Consider the following 17,539-nt stretch of genomic DNA (forward strand, 5'->3'; position numbering starts at 1 on the left):
TTGGCTGTGTCTGAAGGGGCGAGGTTCCGACTGGTGGTGTATAAGTCGCGGGTCGCTTTTTTCGTCGCGACGATAGAGTTCGCATTTTTTACAAGCACTGCTCCAGGAGGCCGCATGTAATCGGCAAACGGAGGCCTCGGGAGAGCACCTGATATTATTATAATAAAGCAGGCGGCGCAGGATCTCCGGGTCACCCAAAAGGTAGCGGGGAGATGAAAGCTGGAAGCAGGACGGCCCGTGGGTTGGGGCCTCGGTGAGCCCCAACCCACGGACCAGTCCGGGTTCTAGCTTTGGTGTCCTGGAGGCGCCGCCAGTAATCCGAAATAATGACACGTTGTTTCAGTTAGTTAAAATTATGCAGATCCCACGCACTCTTGGGAGTCGATATAAGCGAAGCTTTCCGTGGTGGATGCTTTGATTGACGATAATTAGCGGTGATGTTGACGGCCAAACCTTGCACTTTTGTCAACCAAAGAACCAGGCAGGATTCTGTAAAGGCTACTCAACAATAGACCATATTCACAATACCAATCAGGTGATCGACAATGTGCGGAATGTAGCCAACCCTTATATATAGCTTTCATTGATTACGAGAAAGCGTTTGATTCAGTCGAAACCTCAGCAGTCATGCAGGAATTACAGAATCAGGGTGTAGACGAGCCGTATGTAAAAATACTTAAATATATATATAGCAGCACCACAGCCACCGTCGTCCTCCATAAAGAAAGCAACAAAATCCCAAAAAAGATGGGCGTCAGACAAGGAGATGCGATCTCTCCAATGCTATTCACAGCGTGTTTACAGGAGGTATTCAGAGACCTGGAGTGGGAAGAATTGGGGATAAAAGTTGATGGAGAATACCTTAGCAACTTGCGATTCGCTGATGATATTGCCTTGCTTGGTAACTCAGGAGACCAATTGCAATGCATACTCACTGACCTGGAGGTAAAGCAGAAGGGTGGGTCTAAAAATTAATCTGCAGAAAACTTAAGTAATGTTTAACAGTCTCGGAAGAGAACAACAGTTTACGATAGGTAGCGAGGCACTGGAAGTGGTAAGGGAATACATCTACTTAGGGCAGGTAGTGACCACGGATCCGGATCATGAGACTGAAATAACCCGAAGAATAAGAATGGGCTCGGGTGCGTTTGGCAGGCATTCTTATATCATGAACAGCAGGTTGCCATTATCCCTCAAGAGAAAGGTGTATAACAGCTGTGTCTTACCAGTACTCATGTATGGGGCAAAAACCTGGAGGCTTACGAAAAGGGTTCTACTTAAATTGAGGAAAACGCAACAAGCTATGGAAACAATAATGATGGGTGTAACGTTAAGGGATAAAAAGAAAGCAGATTGGGTGAGGGAACAAACGCGAGTTAATAACAACTCAGTTGAAATCAAGAAAAAGAAATGGGCATGGGCAGGGCATGTAATGAGGAGGGAAGATAACCGGTGGTCATTAACGGTTAATCCATGTGAACCCCATTCTCTCTCGCTTTCTGGTAGGTGGCCTCATCGGGACACGTCGAGTGAACCCACATACAGGAATACGGAGAGATACCACTCCCTGGAGTGGAGGGGTTGAACGTAGGTCACGTCATGTCAACCCACACCGAGGAATACGGAGAGATACCACTCTCTGGCGTAAAGGGGTTGAACGTAGGTCACGTCATGTCAACCCACACAGAGGAATATGGAGAGAAACCATTCCCTGGCATAGAGGGGTTGAACGTACGTCACGTCATGTCAACCCACACAGAAGAATACGGAGAAACTGCTCCCTGGCGTAGAGGGGTTGAACGAAGGTCACGTCATCTCAACCCACACAGAGAAATACGGAGAGATACCACTCCCTGGCGTAGAGGGGTTGAACGTAGGCCACGTCATGTCAACCCACACAGAGGAATACGGAGAGAAACCACTCCCTCGCATAGAGTGGTTTAACCCAAGTCACATCATGTCAACCCACGCAGAGGAATATCGAGAGATACCACTCCCTGGCGTAGAGGGGTTGAAGGTAGGTAACGTCATATCAATTCACACAGAGGAATACTGAGAGAAGCCACTCCCTGGCGCAGAGGGGTTGAACATAGGGCAGAGGAGAGTATGATTCGCGCATTCCGCGCATAGTCTCGTCGCACACACCTGACGGACAAGTCTTTTCATGTTGAGCGTTATGATTAGGCACTTCGTGTCTCAGGCGTTTGGCACCCGTTCCGCTCATTACGGCACAAAGTGAACCGTAACAATGTCCAGAGCATTTTGGTCCAGAGGGAGAGCATCCTGGCTGCGTACACGTGGTTGCATTACGTTGTGTCGACGCATTGCCTCAAGGCGGTAACGTTTACGTTCGTCTTGAGATAGGTTCGACAAGATCTTTTTCTCCCACAATGCTGGACTGTACCGACGATCAGAACGTGCTCATTCTAGAAACTCGTATTTGGGACTCCTGCTTCATTGTACAAAAACTTTTGCTGCTTGTCATTTGGCGGCCGGTAACTGTACGATTTGATTTTTCTCGGTCTTGTATTACTTATGTGTAGATATTTTGTTCTGCTGTGTTCTATTGCATTTTGTTGTTTTTGTCGTCGGCCCGGATTTTCTCGCATGTGCAATTTTTGTATAATTCATCATTGGTGTATTGATTGTATGTATCCGTTCCAACCAGTGTGCTGTCTGTAGCGCCGTGCTGTCCTTTAAGGTGTGTCAGTTGATATGTAAGAGATATTTGGCTACCCGAAAGCCGATTCATTCCCTCCAGTGACACTCGCACCCCGACGCGCTCCGCACGCAGGCGTGAGACAGCGAGCGACGAAGGGTGACGCTGAGTGGACGTTGAACGTTGAGCGGCTGAGTGTCTTCTCCCGGTTGCAGGTCGAGCGCCTTCGGTCGGCCAACGCCGAGCTCGAGGACCGTTGCCACGCCACCGAGCTGCAGCTGTGCGCCGAGCGGCGCTCCAGGGCGGAGGAAGGGCGCCGGCGCAGCTGCGGTGACTACGACCACGTGAGTGCTGCGGGGCCTGACTGGCGCTGCCGCCGCGGGGAGTTTTTCTCATCGTTACTTTTGCGCGATATCGTCTGCATCGCCGTGAGGTTCCGCATAAAGTGCGATGACATCTCGCACCGTACGCTATGCACTAGAACACAGAAAAAAATTGAGTGGCGCCATATTTCAACGCGCGGTGGCGCCACCTGCTGCTCCCACGGCTCCGAGCTCCCAAGCGGGGCCACCGCAGGTAGACCCAGTGCTTGCGCCTTGACATTTCTTTGAAGTTCTCACGAAGGACGGGAAGGTGAATTTTAGCTAACGAATTTAATTAGTGAACTTCGGCATCTCGGCAAGATTGTGCTGCAAATCGGAATGGCTGTGGCAAGCCCAACGTCCGCAGACGGAGCGGATCGTTCGGGCGCGTTACCTTTGCATGCGGAAACATTGGGTCTGCGGCTATTCGACTTTGATTTGCACGTCTCACAATACGTCATGAACTAGTAAAAGCCTTGCAGTATGCGATATACCTTACATCCGCGTTGTAGTGCCTGGAAGAATCTCGCGGATCGCACCTTGAAAACAGGCGGCATGGTTCGAGTAAGCGTAGCGCGGATGCCCAGATTTGTCCGTTTTTTTGTCTCTGTACGGTGGAAGAATGAATTAACATTATTATAGTTCAACCGTGCCGTATCTAATGTGCAATGTACGCATAATTGTTTAACCAACAGCCAGTGGCGCAGCTAAGTCGTCTGGTACCCGGAGCCGATAGCTCTTCTGTCACCCCCCCCCCCCCCGGGTGTAGTCGAGTAAGGCGAGGATATCGACAGTTGTCGGGTGTTTTCAGACGTATATGACACCCCCCCCCCCCTACTGGCCCCGTGCACCCCCCCCCCCCCCCCCGTTGCTACGCCACTGCAAACATCGCCGCTCTTGCCCTCTGGCCAGTAGTTACGATAAGCAAAACAAACCAGCTTTCACACGTAAAGATTTCGAATAGTTGTTGAAAGGTATTGCGAATTATTGTGGCCACTAACGCCAGTGCACGGAATTCAGTCTGTTACGCATGAGTGCGATTGTCATGAGCGTCAGAACATTGTAGCGGTGCGAACACTTTCGCGGCATTTACTTGTGAATCAGGCGCGGAGTTCTATGGCGAGAGCCGCTGTACGAAGCCCACTGCAGGCCTTTGTGTAATCCAAGCCCGTAGACAGACACATACACATACAGGGACACGCACAGATACACACATAGAGAGACAAAAGGACATGCACGGCTGAATACGCCACAGCGACACAGCTCTAGCTCGACGTACATCGTGTTCGTCGCAAACGGTGCTCTGCAATCTGCTTCGTCTTCGTTGGTTATTTGCACATCCATATATGACGCAGTGACTCCCCGAGCATGTTCTGTACTTGGATGTTGCGGGCACAGACATATTTACACATTGCACACCCCGTAACACACACGCGCTACATGCACGCGAACGCTTCTTGGCAGCTCAGGGAACATGGCGGCCGGTCGCTGGGTTCCGCAGTATGCGCTCAGCCCGTCCTGTTCGAGACTATCGTGTTCTAGTCTAATACCGCTTCCCCATGGGCGCCACCATATTGCTATGCAGTGGCGCCATCTATGGGCAGTCGGCATGCTGGCTTGGGCAAGCGCGCTCCGTTTTGTATGGCAGGTATACGCTCGGCGGTAGTTTCTGGCGTTTGTATTCGCGCTCGCGCGGTCTATTTAGTATGACGTGGTGTCTTCTGCGTTCTGTGAGACGTACTGAAGTGGTTTAAGTTGGTATGGCCGGACTTTCTGCTGGCGTTGAGGCGGACGGAGCGCGCAGCGCGATGTGCACGTGTGCCCGCATGTTTGAGTCTAAAATCAGCCTCGGAGATCAATTGTGCATTTCTGAAAGTTTCATTCACTAATGTGAGCTTATTGCAGTATTATCCTCTAGTTCTAAGCTGCAGTTTAGGAGCAATGAAACATAGGCGACGATCGTAACAGCGTGGGTATCGTTCTGCTACGATAGCCTTGAGCTCAGCTGTTATACTTTGCCAAGCGTTAAAACTGTTAGCTGCAGATTACATTTACATTGCGTGACTATTTGGTTTTGTGGATGAGGTTTCCTCCCACGAATAAAATAGTTTTGGTTAGTAATAACAGCATGTACCTTACAGTGTGAACTATAGTTGTCCAGCAAAGCGACCGTTTACGAACTGTACGAGCAACCAAGCAGTGGTAGGTGCTGGATTGCAGATATCTTTGTTCTATATAGCGCATGGTTCAAGCAGGCGGCATCAACGTTTATAGATCTATAGAGGTTGTGCGGCGTGACACTGGGACGTCGTACTGTGGCGTTAGCCCGTTTTTCTTTCTTTTTCGAGAAAGAGGATGATAACCGAATTTTTTTTCTCGGTTGTCTTCGTTCCGTTCTCTACGACGCACTCACGCGTATTACGGAAATTGTGTCGCCGAAAATAGCCATCACTTAATTTTATGCGATCCATCTGAGATATTATGGCTTTTCAGGGCAGAAAGCGAATGCCGAAGCACATAGCTTATATATGTATCATGCCGGTTCACCAACCACAGTGATCGCTGTGTTGAGCAGTGCCATCAGAAATATAGTGATTTCAAGCCTACTAGACTTGAAATGCGTCAGAAGGATGCCGGTGTGTCACAAATATTTGATAGCGCCTGCCGCTTAGATGTTTCGTGGTTGCTTTAGGTTGGCCGTACACGAGCATGAGCTCTTATATTTTAGTCCCTACGCCAAGCGATCAGATAGTAAGCAGAATTGCCACTTCAGGCTGGTAATACAGATGTGCCGGTTCTCTTCGTTAAATTAAAACCGATATACGCAAAAACGTTCGCAACACGTATCCACACGCCGTAGTTGACAATGCGCGCCACATGTTGCGCCCCCAAGAGATATTTCCGCGTACTGTAGTCACCGCTGCACCGAAAGGCTTCCCTGACGACCTTACAACAACGGTCATTACGTAAATTTCACAAAGTACGATCTAAAATACACGAAATCGTTCTGCAGCACGCGACAGCAATGCTTTCAAGCAGCGCCGCGCCGGATCGCACAAACCAGAAAGGAGGAAAGGCTCGCCGCCACCACTATGGGGAACCAGCGCTGGAGTTTTCACGTGAAGTCCCTTGATGATTTGAAAGTAGCGACACTCTTTGAACTCTGCCGCCGCCGCGCGACCTCCTCGCCTCCTTCTCGCCCCTTGTGCGTTCCCCCCGCGGTAACCAATTTCGCCCCCGTTTTTCTGCACGACGATTGGTCTCCCTGCCGTTGCCCTTGGAAACGCGCGGATCTTGAGTTTTGCTTGTGTTTTTCTTTTTCGTTCGCGCCATTTTCCTCCTCAGCACGGCTGGCTCGGCGCTTTAGCTCGGCGTAGCGAACGTTGTACGCCGTGTTTCCTGCTATATGTGCTAGCGCTATGCCGGGCTGTTGCGCATATAACTGCAGCAAGAAGCCTGAAGATGGTTATGCCGTTTTTATGATACCACAAGGAAAGCGTGACGGCTTGCGCAGGAAGCAGTGGCTGCATGACAATGGCCGAAAGAACTTTGTTCCGACAAAGAACAGCATTGTTTGCGAGCTGAGGCGTCTTTCTTATAGCTCGTAGCAAAGCATCCCGTAATGCTGCATTTTTTTTTCATTCTTCCGCTCACCACGCTCATAAACGCTCACCAGTGTTTATGTTGCGGTTGCGCTCAGTATGCTTAATATTCCCCTCACACGTCGCGAACTGTTGTTATTCACTCGGAAGTGCAGCCTTATAGATTGTGCTTTGCGCCCTGAAAAAATTAGTGGCAAGTATACCCGTGTTATTGCAGGTGATGAGCGTTAGCTAGTCAACATTTAGTTTTTTTGAAGTTTTAAGGCGAAAGCCTTGAGATCTCTGTTTCAAGGTCGCCTTGTAAACTGGAGGTATCACGTGACCCAAGGAAGGTCAGAGGTGACCCAAATCATGTCCGCGCCTGCATAAGAGAATGATTGCCCAAGTTAATTAATGAATCATTAGTGATTAACATAAAATGGATTAGGGAGGATTAATGATTAGCGTGCATTAAAGAAGATTAAGGTGTATTAGAGTGCCTTAAGAAGGATTAAGATGCATGAATAAGGATTAAGGTGGGTGGATGAGGATTAAGGCCGATTAATGTGGATTAAGGTGAATTATGGTTGCTAAAGGAGAATTAAGACCGATTAAAGTGGATTAGGGACCATAGAGGTGGATTAGGTTTGATAGAGGTGGATTAGGGTGTATTAAGGTAGATTGGGACTATTAAGCAGGATTAAGGTGGGTGATGGAGGATTAAGACGGATTATAATGGATCGCGGTTGATAAAAGAGGATTAAGAACGTATATGGTAGGTAAGGTGCATTAGGGGCGATGTAGATTGATTAGGTTGTATTAAGGTGGATTGGGAGTATTAAGCTGGATTAAGGTGGATGAAGGAGCATTAAGGTTGATTAGGGTGGACTAAGGTGACTAAGGGTTCATTGAGTATTAAGCCAGATTAGTCTACCATAACCCCCCTAATGCACATTAATCCACCGAATCCACCTTCATCGACCTTAATCCTCCTTCATTCACTTTAATCCACCATAATCCACGAGAGTCCGCCTTAATGAACCCTAATCCAACGTCATCGACCTTAATCTGCTCTAACTCTCCTTAAAGCATTTTAATCCTCCTTAACCAACGCTACTACTTCCTAATCCACTTTATACACCCTAATCCGCTACAATCGTCCTTAATTCACCTTAATCCACATTGATCTACTTTAGTCCACCCTTATCCTCCTTCACTCACTTTAATTCACTTTAGCCCACCATAATCCTCCTTAATGCTCCTTAATCCTTCCTAATCCATCCTCATCCTTCTTCATGCACTTTAATCCACCCTAATCCACTATAATCGTCCTTAATACACCTCAACACATCTTCATCCACCCTAACCCACCTTCATCGAACTTAATCCAACCTTGTCCTCCTTTATGCACCGTAATCCACTTTCATGAACTTTAATCCACCTTAACCCTCCTTAATACACCCGAATTCATCTTAATCCAACCCTAATCAATCATTACTTTGCTAATCAATAATCATCTCCTATGCGCGGCTGCACATGCTTTGGTTCGCTTCCCGCCTTCCTTCGGTCACGTGATATTTTCTGTAGCCCACAACGGGACCTTGATACAGAGGTCTAAGGCTTTCGCTTAATAAGCCACACACAAAGGGATGTGTCACAAGCAATACTATATCAGACGCACGAAATAAAGCATCTCATCATGCGGCAGAAAAATTGTCTGGAGTATAGAACTCGCCTCAAAAGCTCCTTTTACATCGGTATACCCCGTTCATACGGCTTTAGAAAAAAACCAACCTCGTCATAAATGTTGCCTCAAGCATTATCGATGCTGCTGTTAGCATTTCTCAAAATTTTCAACCCCACTGGGGCGCGCAACTGGCCCAAAATAACACGCCTCCATAGAATCCTGCGGCCCGTCCGCGGTAGCCAAGGAGGAATAGCGTGCCGTGCGCAGCCGGCGGGCGAGGAGAATCGAGGAGGAAAGCGCCGTGAGGAGGAGAGTGTCGCTACTTTCAAACATCAAGGGGCTTTATTTTCACGGCGCCTGCAGCGCCGCCCTGGCGGTCAGAACGTGCACAATGCAGCCTCCCCCGCGGACGAAAATTGCGTTGCGTGCCCTTAAAGTCGAAGGAAAACAAAAGGGCGCCGACGATACTGTTGCGTATACAAGTGCCACAACTAAGTCGGGATGAGGGAGGATGTATCCTTCTGCGTCTTTCCATCTAAACCCTACGAACAAGAACGGAGGCGGCGTTGGATCCAAGCAGTCAGGCGAGCGGAGTAAGCTCGCGTCTTGTCGTCCTGTCAAGCGGTGTCGGGCTGGTTCCTAAATCAAATTTCGCGTGTATCCTTGGTTTATTCGATAGTGAAGATGGTCAGCCATGGCAGACAGTACCAAACAGCAGAATCTGCAGTCGGTATTTCGTCGGGATCAAAATGAGCAATAGCATGCACCATCCGGCATATGTACCATTTTTCCTTCGCAATGCCACCGCCAAACCCCTTCCAACGCCACCGCACCAAGTGAACGATACGAAAGGTAAAAATTATCCATTCATTGCCAAGAATTATGTGGGAGGGAAGCTGCCTTGTAATACGAGTTGTATGCGCATAGTGCCGGCGCACGCGCGACCAAGCCACCTATGTGTTTATAAAAATGCGCATGCGGATGAGGACACGGCGCTGAGATGCATCCGGCAAATTTATGTAATTAGTGCTAAATGTAGCCAGGATTGTTACGGATCAAGCAGCGGAGCACTCAAACCTTTGCTTGCGCGAGTCAGCTGATGCGATAAAGCTTTCTTCTCCATTGACTGCTGTGGCGAAGTAACATCAGAATTTTTTATGTCTAGCCAGAGAAATATGGAATATCTTCGAGCCAACTAATACTTACGAAACCATAGCGCAGCACGACCGGAGCCATAACTGCTAGATTTGCGAGGCAGGCAGCCACGCAAGCATCCAGGCAGCCACGCTGCGTGAAGCTTGGCTCGCGAAACATAAAACCGGCAAACAGTCATCGGCTGCAACTCGGGTATGCAGCAAGCACAGACGCGAGGAGAGAGAGATAAACTTTTATTTATAAACGATTTACGTGCAGTGGTCGGAGACCCTTTAGTCCAAGGCCCCGCTGGCCTCGGCCGCCCGCTTGACCTGTGTTATGAAGGACTGTTGTCCCGCCAGGTCTGAGCTGGTTAGCTGTGCCTCCCATTGCTCCATTGTGTGGTGTCAGACGCGAGGAAGATTTCTGCTACGGCGCTCGGTCGGCGATGTTCTGAAAACGCGCACTGAGACGCTCGCCCGAGTACGCTGCCCGAATAATGTCATTACGGTTTGGTCTATGAACTTCTCGATGCTACAGATACTGGCAAGTTCAGTGGAGTGGAAAGGCAGCGGTAAGAAGCACATTTAAAAAAAAACGCATGGCATATGGTCATGTTTGTTTTATGAATTAATTAATTAACAAAAAAAGGAGCAGCGGGAAATTGCACGCTGAGAACACCGATAAACATTCAGTGCGACGCAACTCGAGATATAATATTGAAAGGTCAAAGAATTTAGAAGAAAAAATGGCTGTGGATTAGCTAAGGTTAAGCCCAGGATGCGAAGCATACTAGCCTTTATTTTAACGCGACAGCGTTAAGGAGCTCGTGTCGCAGAACAGCCGGTGTCGTCGGCGTCGGCTCAGGCGTGCGTCGCTTGCTCAGGCGCACATTGCGGTGTCGCGCCGAACAACTCGTTGCTCGACGCTCACCGCGTCCGATGCGGGGCGCGTAGTCGCTGCGCCGTAGCCCATTGTCTTACACCCCTTGGCGGGTCGACGGGAACGCTATCGCGTTCCACTCTTGAAGGCGAAGCTTAAGCGTCCGCTTTGCAGCTGTTATGACGTCATATGGTAGCTACGCGGCCGCGCGCGGCGCAGCAAGGAAGAGCGTGGTTGTGCGGCTAGTATGCTTCGCATAAAAAAATATTGAATCGTCGCGACGGCACATCACAGCCCTGTAGGCGTCGAAGTCTCTACAATGAAATTATTTTTGAAAAGCTCTGATAGCGCCCACGCAACAATGTTTGCTTGTATGCTGTCAAATGCTCACATTTTGCGGCCTAAAGCTCATGGCACGGTGCGAATACGCGCACGCGGCGAAAGCGAAACAGTGCGCGGACAAGCATGCAGACGCGCAGCCGGTCGCTGCGAATCTGCGCGATCGCTGCATTGAGGATTCGTTCTATTACGCTTCATTTAGTTATACAAACACTATAAGAACATATTTCACATAGTTTGCTCTCAGCGTTTACCTAACTTTCACCCAAGAAGCCGATTCGGGAGGCTTCATCGCGGCGACCGCGCACAGTGGCGTTCACTGTACATATTCGCTAAAGCGATAGCGTCTGTAAACGATTGTGTGCTTTCAGTTTGCCCAAGATTATTATATAGACAGTAAAAAAAAAAAATGGAGGACGCTTAAGCTTCGCCTTCAAGAGTGGAACGCGACAGCGTTCCCGTCGAACCGCCAAGGGGTGTAAGACAGTGGGCTACGACGCTCACCGCGTATCGGACGCGGTGAGCGTCGAGCAGCGCCGCGTTCGGCGCGGCAACGAAATGTGCGCCTGAGCAAGCGACGCACGCCTGAGCCTTAAAAACAGCTAGTTTCTAAGGCAACACCGCATTCACTAGAGACGCTTTAGTACCGCTTTGAAGCACCGAACTCGTGGCTGAGTGGTAGAGTCTCCGTCTCACACTCCGGAGACCCTGGTTCGATTCCCACCCAGCCCATGTTGCTAGCTGTTTTTATGCGAAGCATATTACGAGAGCTCAACCCAGCTCCTCAGGCGCGGCGGTGTCGCCTTCAATACCACGTGACACCGTGACGTCACGACAGAGGAGAAACGGGGCTCCAACTCGCGCCGTCGCTCGCGGCGTCGCCCCCTGCATCGGACGCGGTGAGCGTCGAGCAACGCAGCGTTCGGCGCGACAACGAAATGTGCGCCTGAGCAAGCGCCGCACGCCTGAGCCGACGCCGACGACACCGGCTTTTCTGCGACACGAGCTCCTTAACGCTGTTGCGTTAAAATAAAGGCTAGTATGCTTCGCATCCTGGGCTTAACCTTAGCTAAGCCACAGCCATTTTTATTCATGAAGTGCCTGCTGGGATTTATCGCTCACGGCCAACGCCGACGACGCCGACACCGACGCCGACGACACCGGCTTTTCTGCGACACGAGCTCCTTAACGCTGTGCGTTAAAACGTCTCTCGTTTCGAAAGTACTTACAGAAATGTCCGGGAGAGCTCGCGCGTGCTGTTTTCAGTGAGCGCTGACAGCAAAACCTATGAGCAGCGCGCCGCGTGATCCCTCATACTACGCCAGCGAGGCGCTTCCGATAGATGGCGACTCCGTAACTCCTCGCCGCCATGTTGGCACCCTTTCCTCCTCGCCCGATGAAAAGGTCGCGAGGGTGCGCCGAGAAAAGGACGGTCGCTTGCTCTCGCGCGCCAAAGGCGCCGTGTGGTTGTTGCCAGAGGTTAGCGTGCTTCCGCTCCGGCCGCGGTTGTGTGCGCGCCCCGCCTTGGTCGTACTGTGCGGTGGGTGCAAAGGCCCTGGGGCTCTATTCTGGACACGCATGGCGTCTGCACGGCCGCCATTATCCGCCATGTTTACTCTCTGATTGGCTGTGGAGAGCTCACGTGCCTTGAAATTTGTGCCTGAAAACGGAAGTTTTGCGAAACGTCATTTTGCGTTTTCATCAAGATGACGAAACGTGACGTGGAGCTGCAAATTTTATGGACTAATACATTTTTTTGGTCCTTGGCAGATATATTGCGATGTTAGTGCTTCAAAAAGAATGTGAGCGGTAGCGTGCAGAAGCCAGTGCAATGCATCTGCGATTGCGCGAATATGTGGTGGCGATTCAAGATATGCGCCATGCCAGCTTGCTGATTGGCTGAAGGAATATCTCGTAGGGAGCGTCACAGGAAGGGCTGTTTCGTAAACGTCATTTTGACGATGCGTGACGTTGCGCAGGGCCGCCATTGCTGAGATTTTCCGCCATAATTTTTGCTGCGACGAGCCGCGCGAATTATGCTAATGGGCAGCCATATGCAATGGCAGCCAAGAGGAATGCGTATCGCCACATTTTCCCCGTCGTTTGGCACCACGAAAATCTTTTGTTCATAACGCGTGCTCATAGTATTTGCATCGCTCTCGGGTGGTGCTGGCATTTGTGTTTTGGGCCATCGTTTTTAAAAGAACGCGTTTATACGAAATAATATTGGTTGAATATAGCAAACTTTCAGCAATGTTGTCCACTTTTCACTGCTGCATTTGTATTGTAATCGAGATTAATGCCTTTTCGCACAATCAAAAGTTATGACAACGGCCTCTTTCTAACTTATAAAAAGAAATGTACGCAAGGCGGCGCCTTGAAGTTTCCTCCCGTGGTGCGAGTGACCAGCGAAATGAACAAGAGATGGCAGCGCCGGCGCTAGCGTCGCTCTAGTAGATATCTCTGGCGCGCGCAACGCTATCGGTGATATTCGGCCGTTTCTCAGCCAGCCGAGTCGGGCTGAGTCACTTGCATTTCACGAAATAGCGATAACGTGGCCTAGAACGTGCGCGCATCACCACTGGTAGGTCGCGTATGTTGTCTCAAGAAAGAAAACAAGCGCGTTGGCTCCAACATGCGATGACTCATTCCATTTTCCAGGGACACGCATCCGAGCTACTGAAGCAGACGACGGCTTGTACGCAGCAGACGACGGAAGCGAGAAGCGTTTTCGACAGAATAATCATACGCTTTGAGATAGCTGCTTTATTTTTACTGCGGAGGAAAACTGTTTTGCTTTACCGATAACGCTGCATTGAGTGCCTTCATTTCAGTTTCTTAGGCGAAACGTCAAGTTGGCGTCACGTTACGTAAGCAAAACCGGACCACCAGCGCCATTTTGTTTTCGTCGCGCCTACGTCACGCATCAAAGAAAATGGCGGAATGTCCAGAATAGCGCCCCTGATTGCTTTGCGCAACGTTACTAGACTAGGTTCAGTTGTCAAACTCTCCGTAGGCGCCGTACATCGCGGGTGCCCCCTTGTCTTGGTTTGCCGCCAGAGGGCGGGAGCTCTACGCGGGCGCAGCTCTGTGTTGGCGAAGGGGCTTGAGTCCTCAGACTTCGCAACTTACGTACTCAGCAAGTGCTGGGGGGACGCCGAGGTGGAGCCGAGCGGAGTGGTTGGCTCTGCATGGAGCTCCGTGATTTTCTATCTTTTGACCAGTTTTTCCTACGATGTGCTGAATTTCGTGTGCAATACGTGATTCGGGAACATCTAAGGACTCTGTACACACCAGCGTTAGCGGTGAGCCCTTCGTATTTTCGTAAACAAGGGCCAGGACGTGCCCGCCACACGTGTGCAGATTGCTAACACTAACGCCGACTACGGCGGCGGTGGCTGCTGCGCGGGAGACGCCGCGCGCGCTGCCGCAACAGATGGAGACGCCGGCTGCGACGCCCACGGGCGCGACGAACGCTACGACGAGCACGCCTAAACCAAACTACATTGAAGCTTCAAGCTCGCACGAACCACTAAAAGTACGAGCGACGCTCTCGGACCAGGACCGGGAACAAATGGAGTACCAAGACACCGACGAAGGGGATAGTATCATCCTACAAGACACCGATATGCCCGTCACACGCGTCGGGCAGGAGGAGGACAAAGGAGACTGGAAAACGGTGTTAACTGTTCGCCAGAAGAAGGCTCTCGCTAGAGTTGGAAGAAAAACCATGGGAGCAGGGGCTGCCCACGACTCGTCGAGCCAGCACCTCGGACCAGCCAAGAAGCCGCCGATGAAGAAAAAGCCACGAGTCAACAGACTACCTCCGTTACCAAAGGAAGACTTCAAAATAATAGTCCGACCACATCAAGGGCTACCAATTAAAGACTTGACGGCTCCGCAGATTTCCGAAGCGGTCATCATGGCCACACAAAGGAAGGTGAGAGGGGAACACTTCCTTTTACGGCTAAAGCCAGGATCAAACATCTTTATCATATCTACCCCCAAACAAGAGGTAGCAGATATAGTCAGGAAGATAACGACGCTCGTTATCAACGGCAAACAACACGCAGTGAACGCTTACGTGACGGCCGGAGAAGACACAAAGAAAGGTGTAGTGCACGGATTTGCACCGCACACGAGTCCGGAAACACTCCAAGCCAACCTGCGCATCAGAACCCAAGGAGTGGAGATACTACGAGCGCGCATGCTTGGGGAAACAAAGACAGCGGTCATTACTTTCTATGGCCCCATGATACCACGCTTTGTCTACTACATGGGAGGAGAAATACCCTGTTACCCATTCAAGAACACCGTACAATTCTGCAACGCCTGCATGCAAACAGGCCACAGAACGGACGTGTGCCCTCAGCCCCACACCTCAGTATGCAGCAAATGTGGCACTAAGGAGCCACAGCCAGAGCACGAATGTAAACCCACCTGCTCCACTTGTGGAGAGGAGCATCTTGCCGGTTCGAAGGACTGCAAGAAACGGTACAAACAGCCACGGCAGAACAACAAAACGCATAGGAAGTCTTCCTCCAGACTACTCAAAACTCCGATCAAGGAGTCTGTACCAAGGCCACGGTGGTACGACACAGATGAAACGGACGACGATGGATGGCCACCATTAAAGCGACAAGAAGACCTACCAGCGGCGTCGCCACGACGACAGCGATCCCGATCAAGAGAGCGACGAAGGCGACATAAGGACTCTGACTCTTCAGACCACCCCACTTCCCACCGCCAGCCCATTCTTACAGGGTCCAGGCAAAGATCTCCCACTCCAACAAGGAAGAAGGAACCCACCGACAACAAGGTGAGCTGGGCGGGGATGGTTCGTACCACGGCTCCCATAACATCAAACCCAGAATACCAAAAAATTGTATTAGAAAATAGGCAACTCAAGCGAAGCTCAGAAGAACTGAGGCTGGAGATCGCCGCACTTAAAAGCCAGCTCACAGCTAAGGCGGAACAAGCAAAACCCACACATGTGGCACAACAAGAACACACGAAAGTGACACCCACTAAGGACAAAACACTACAACTCCTAGTGCAACAGATGCAAAGCATCCAAAACTTCCAAGAACAACTATACGCTGATTTACAGGGACTTAAAGGATACGTGGAAGAAACGCTAGCCCGACAAAGACCACTGCGTAAAAGAGCGAATAGCAACCCCAGCGCACCGTCGGCTAGAAAAGCCAAGAATGGCATAATCTCGGACTCGACGGACGTCGAAAGCGTGATCAACAATGGCCAGTAAAACACCCAGAATCGAAGACACCGCTGAGATATGGCATTGGAACTGCCGCTCTTTCCAAAGAAGAGCGGCAGCGCTACAGACTTTCATCGATTCGGCCATCAGCAAACCTGATATTATATGCCTCCAAGAAGTAGGAAAGGGTACAGTCAAGCTAAGGGATTACTACACAGTTACGAATCAGCAGTACCCGCGGGTTGCTACATTAGTGCATAAAGGAATAGCGGTGAGCTCACACTATGTCGCTCAATGCGCAACCGAGCACCAAATCATTGAAATACACACATCGAAGAAAGGGAGAGCAAAGACCTTTATTTGTAACGTATACAGTCCTCCCAAAGAACGTCGACCGGACTTTGCGGCAATTATAGAATACGCATTAGGCCACCTGAAAGGAAAAGACAAATTTGTACTCCTAGGCGACTTCAACGCTCCCCACACCCATTGGGGATACCGACGAGATACCCCCAAAGGCAGAAGCCTAGTAGAAATTACAGAGAAATATGATCTAGAACTAGTAACTCTCCCACTAACACCCACTAGATTAGGAAATAGCGTGTGCGGGGACACCTACCCCGACCTAACCTTCACGCTAAACATAGCGGATGGGCAATGGAGAAATTTAGACGAAAATCTGGGAAGTGACCACTATATTATTAGTTATTCAATGACCACACCCCGGCTCAAACTTCCACCAAAGCAGGCTAGAATCACAAACTGGACGGCATACAGAAAATATCCAATGTCCACAACACCCCCCAACACAGCTGAGGACTGGGCAAAGGAACTCAAAGTCGCGCACGAAGCCACAACACGAAACATATCCATTAACGCGAAAACACCTGCAGTAGACCCACATCTGCTGCACCTGTGGGAGGGCCGGCGTAGCTTAACCAAGCGCTGGAAAACTCAAAGACTGAACAGAAAACTTAGGGCAAGAATAGCAACGCTAACAGAACAAGCAAATGAGTATGCCAGAGAGCTGCAAGCGGAAAATTGGCTCCAATTTTGTGATTCACTGAGAGGGACGCTATCCACCGCTAAGACATGGGCTATCTTACGTAGCATGATAGACCCGGACTCTACAAAGACGGCAACAGCGAGAACGATACGCACCCTAGTAGGTGAATACAAAGGTGACACCGATAAACTGATCCAAGCGCTCAGGGAGAAATACATTAACACAGGGGGCGATAGTGTCGAATCTCTCAGCTACAAAGGGCTGGCAAACAAACCTCTAGATGAGCCCGTTACGGTTGCCGAATTGTATGCAGCGGCGCAGGACATCAGACGAAACACAGCACCCGGAGCGGACGGCATCACCAATGCAATGCTGCGCAACCTCAGCAATGAGCAACTCGGACGACTAGTCGACTACTTCAACAAGGGCATATGGGAAACTGGTACCATTCCACAGCAGTGGAAGGAAGCCACCATAGTCCTAATCCCTAAACCGGGAAAACAGAAAACTATTCAGAACTTGAGACCAATATCACTAACGTCATGTCTCGGGAAGCTGTTTGAAAAAGTGATACTCACCAGGTTAACTGATTATATCGAAAGTCACAACCTCCTATCGGTGTACATGTATGGTTTCCGCAAACATCTGTCAACACAGGATGTTTTCCTTAG

General features: G+C 50.0%; 1 protein-coding gene across 1 annotated transcript in view; it reads left to right on the forward strand.

The window, feature by feature from the left end:
- Positions 1-17,539, forward strand: part of LOC139047655 (thyroid receptor-interacting protein 11-like) — a 188,604-nt gene that overhangs the window by 60,670 nt on the left and 110,395 nt on the right. The window contains exon 3 of the mRNA XM_070521523.1: positions 2,875-3,003. Within this exon, the coding sequence (XP_070377624.1) occupies positions 2,875-3,003 (129 nt within the window). The remainder of the gene's footprint in view (positions 1-2,874; positions 3,004-17,539) is intronic.

The sequence above is a fragment of the Dermacentor albipictus genome, chromosome 7, assembly GCF_038994185.2.
Source record: "Dermacentor albipictus isolate Rhodes 1998 colony chromosome 7, USDA_Dalb.pri_finalv2, whole genome shotgun sequence".
NCBI lineage: Eukaryota > Metazoa > Arthropoda > Arachnida > Ixodida > Ixodidae > Dermacentor > Dermacentor albipictus.